Source organism: Manis pentadactyla, chromosome 12 (assembly GCF_030020395.1).
Source record: "Manis pentadactyla isolate mManPen7 chromosome 12, mManPen7.hap1, whole genome shotgun sequence".
NCBI classification, from domain to species: Eukaryota; Metazoa; Chordata; class Mammalia; order Pholidota; family Manidae; genus Manis; species Manis pentadactyla.
In genome coordinates, this window is record NC_080030.1 from 12,211,565 (window position 1) to 12,215,588 (window position 4,024).

Here is a 4,024-nt window from a genome sequence, read left to right on the forward strand (position 1 = left end):
TTATCCAGCAACCACACACGCTCAAGCCTAACACCCCCATGAACGGGGAAGGCCTAGTCTAGGGCTCCTGGCTAAGAAGTCTCATTGGTCCCTGCCAAGGCAAACATAGGTGGCCCTTGGAATTCATCCAGGGATGACTTACAATCGCCCAAGCATAGCCCAGGACCCTCTCTGGGATCTCATCTTCCTCCCTCGCTTTGGCTCAAATCCCGGTGGCCTCCCTGACTAGGTGATCTTCCAACAAACCAGGCAGTTCCTGCCCCTGGGCCTTTAGTCCAGGGCTCTCTGGGCCGGATATCCTAAACTCCGTCCCTCCCTCCCTCCCTCCCTCCCTCCAGGTCTCTGCTCCAAGGTCACCTCTGGACAGAGGCTCCCCAACCGACCCACGCACCAAAGCAGCCCCCGAGGGTATTGCCGGCCCTAAAATATATCCTGTATTGTTTGCGCGCCTGGTACGGTCTACACTCGCCTCTAAGCTGCTTGAGCGATTCCTGTCGATGTGCCAGCGCCTATTCAGTGTCTGACACCAGGGATTTGACAGATTGTGAATGAATTAAAGCCGAGGTCAGCAGCTCCTCCCAAGGCTCACGCTCGGCCGGGCGCCTCCCCGGCCCGGGGGTGGGGGCCTGGGGCTGCGGCATTCTGCGGGGAGACTGTGAGGCGACGGCAGCCGAGCCCGATGACTGGTCTGAGGGGCCGAGGCCTGAGGAACGACGACAAGGGCCGTCGGGGTCCGAGGAGGCCGGACCAGGGAGGCGGCGGTGGGAAACAGCCTGCAGGCGCCCAGACCAGGGCCCACAAGCACAGACGGCGGAAATCAAGGCCTCGAGTGACAGGGACCGAGACATGAGCTTGTGAGCACATAGAAATGGGGCGCCGAGGCGTGAGGAGCGCGGAGCTGACGCGATGGGTCCCCGGCGCCATTTTGGGATCGCAGAGAGGGCAGTGTCCAAGCCCCGGGGACGACGCGGGCGGGCCCGGGGCGGCCCTGGCGCATGCCCGTCCCTCCCCACCCGGGGACCGACACCCACCCTGCCGGGCCTACCTGTGTAGCTCATGGCAGCAGCGAACACGGCAGCCCAGAGTTCTGGCAGCTGCCCTGCGCGTCCGACGCAGCAAACACCGAAACAATCCCCAGGGCCCCTTCCACACAAAACCGAGACCCGCCTCCCGGCCGCATTGGCTCACGCCAGACACTGGCTTCACGTCTATTGGACAGATGAACTGTCCATTCCCAAACCTCCTCACTACAGTGGTACTCTGCCAATCCAATGAGAGCCCCGCTCCGCTCCCGCCTACCGTTATCCCAAGCCCGCAGTGACTGGTTGAGGAGCCACCCTGGAGGCGGAGTCCTGTAGAAATAGAAGGGGCGGAGCTGTTCCCTATGGAAAGACCTGAGGCCCAAGCGCTGCCGGGTGGGAGGCCAGCCAGCGGGAGCCGGGACTACCTCTCAGGGCGCCGCTCGGATCCCGGCTCTGCCACCGAGGTGCTGTGCAAACCTAGGCTACGTTTCTTGACTTCTGTGGCTTTCAGCTCCAAAATAAGCATGGTAAAGCCATACTGGAATGAAAATTACAACTAAGCGCCAAACAAGATGCTGGGGACAACGTTTAAAAATGAGATAACGTATGTAAACAGTCGGTCCAGCGCCGGGTGCACTGAATGTTATAGGTTTTGTTACATAATGAAAACAAATATATTTATACAGCATGCCTATATGGTATATGTAATAAAGTTGTATGTACATGGATGTTTACTGCCCTTGTCTAGTTCGAATTAACACATAGTCTACAGGCACACACCTGATCATCTACATTTGCTCTCTTACAACACTAAACTCTGTTTTCTACCTTATCTCGTATCTACCTACCACTTCAGCATTTTATTAAAAATAATAATAATAAAGAGAGAAATGTGGTATCCACATATAAATCAAGTTTAAAAATCAAATGAATATTCATATTTGAACTGACTGTTTATAGTTCATAATGCATGAACAAAACCGAAAGCTTCTGTGATGACTGCCCTTGCACTGTTCACCATGTAACTTATTCACTATGTAAGAATTTGTACTCCATGTAAGAACTTGTTTGTTATGCAACAGAAGATTGGAGACTGACGAAAATTAGGCTTGGGGTGGATTAATGATTGTGCATTGAGTATTGACCCCCCTATACAGAATTTTATTGTTGTTAACAACTATTTGATCAATAAATATGAGAGATGCCCTCACAAAAAAAAAAAATATATATATATATATATAAACACACTTCCAATTGTAAAATAAATAAGTAACCGGGATGTAATGTATAGCATAAGGAATATAGTCAAAATATTGTAACAACTTGGTATGGTGATAGCTGGTACCTAGAATTATCATGTATATAAATGTTGAATCACTGTGTTGTACACCTGAAACTAATGTAATACTGTGTGTCAACTACCCTTCAATAAAAAATAAATAAATAAATAAAAATAAAGTTGTATGTACATATAACGTATACAACATGTAATGTATTTTATGGCATATCATCTTAAACGCCCCCAAAAATCTCATTTAAAAGATAAGAAAGCTGAGGTTTGGAATTCGTAACTTGAAGGTCCTTCACACTTAAATGTTAAAGCTGGGACTCCCCTCTAAAACCCTCTCAGTTGATTGCAGACTTTAGAGATCCTGCAGTTAGTGAAGCTGGGCTCCAGTTCTGTCATTGGCATCCACTGGATGTGGAATCCACTTTCGGCAGTCTCTCAAATTCTAAGATTGGACTTGATGGAGCGGTAGACACTGAAAATGGTAAAGTCTTTGTGAAAACTCAAGCTGTACAATTTTGATTCGTACACTTCTGTTTTACCTAGAAAGGTTGAAGTATAAGCAATGTTGCTGACTTTTGGCAAAATACTGAGAAAATGTCAATTTCTTTAGCTGTAATAATGGCATTTTTAAGAGTCCCTATCCTTCAGAGAAACATGTGGAAATATTGAGACTGATTTGAGAAAGATGTATTTCACCGTAATTCAAATGGGGAGAGGGGAGAAGGGCATGGATGCATTATAGGTGAAGATCGGTCATGAGCTGATTAAGTAGATGAGGGTTCATTTTGCTACTCAACTTTTGTATGGCTGGAATTTTCCAGGGTAAAATGTTTTAATAGCTCCTCACCTAAAAATGTGTTTTATACAGAACTTGCTGCCATGAGACAAAGTTTATGATGTGCTGAGAAACTCCATCTATCAAGTACAAAAAGCTCTGGTTAATGTGACTACAGCTTTGGAGTTCATTTGTCACCCTCAGGGATGCCTGCCTTCCTGCCTGTCCTCTGAATTAAAGCAGGGCCCCTGACACCTGTCCTGGATCCTATAGCTTTCTTCATGGCATGTACCACAGCCATCATTTTACCTTCACTTAATTTTGTTAACATCCAACACTCTGCCTCCGACAAAGAATGGCTTGAGAAGGGTTTTAGCAAAACCGTCCCTGCTAAGAACTGTATGCAACCCTTTCAAGAATTCACACACTAACTGCAAGATGGTGGGTGGGGAGGAGCTTCCGATGTTACCTTATAAGGTCTTGAATCATTTGAACTTTTTTTTTTTAATATCCAGCTTCCATCATTTCTATATTTTTAAGACACATTTATAAAAAGCTGAAAAAGGAAGTGCCTTTGGGTCAGATCTCATCTCATGAGATTCCCTCTGTGCTTTCAAGGCCTCAGACATGGCCACCCATAGTGTGGGATGGACAGAAAGTGGTTGAGGCCTTCCTCCACTAGACAAGGTATGTGTCCTGACCTCATAACTAGCAGAAAAGCCAAGCGTGTGGGCCAAGACCACTCTTTTGGGCATGTTATCACAGTTTATCCGCCCACTCCCTTCCAAGCAAGGGCATGGTGAGGGGCCTAAGATAATGAGGTGGGGGCTAGAGGCCTCTGCTGTCTCCACCCTATGAGGTCATTCCCACCATCTAGGACTTGGCTGTTTAAGTGAAAACAATGAGCTGAAAAACCACATGCAATAAACAAGAAGG

General features: G+C 47.5%; 1 protein-coding gene across 3 annotated transcripts in view; it reads right to left on the bottom strand.

The window, feature by feature from the left end:
- AKAP8L (A-kinase anchoring protein 8 like) overlaps positions 1–1,193 on the bottom strand; it is a 28,734-nt gene extending 27,541 nt beyond the window's left edge. For all 3 annotated transcript variants that reach the window (XM_036895655.2, XM_036895654.2, XM_057490040.1), the window contains exon 1: positions 1,046–1,193. In XM_036895655.2, coding sequence (XP_036751550.1) covers positions 1,046–1,058 — 13 coding nt within the window. In that variant the 5' untranslated portion in view covers positions 1,059–1,193. The remainder of the gene's footprint in view (positions 1–1,045) is intronic.
- Positions 1,194–4,024: the final 2,831 nt, after the last annotated feature.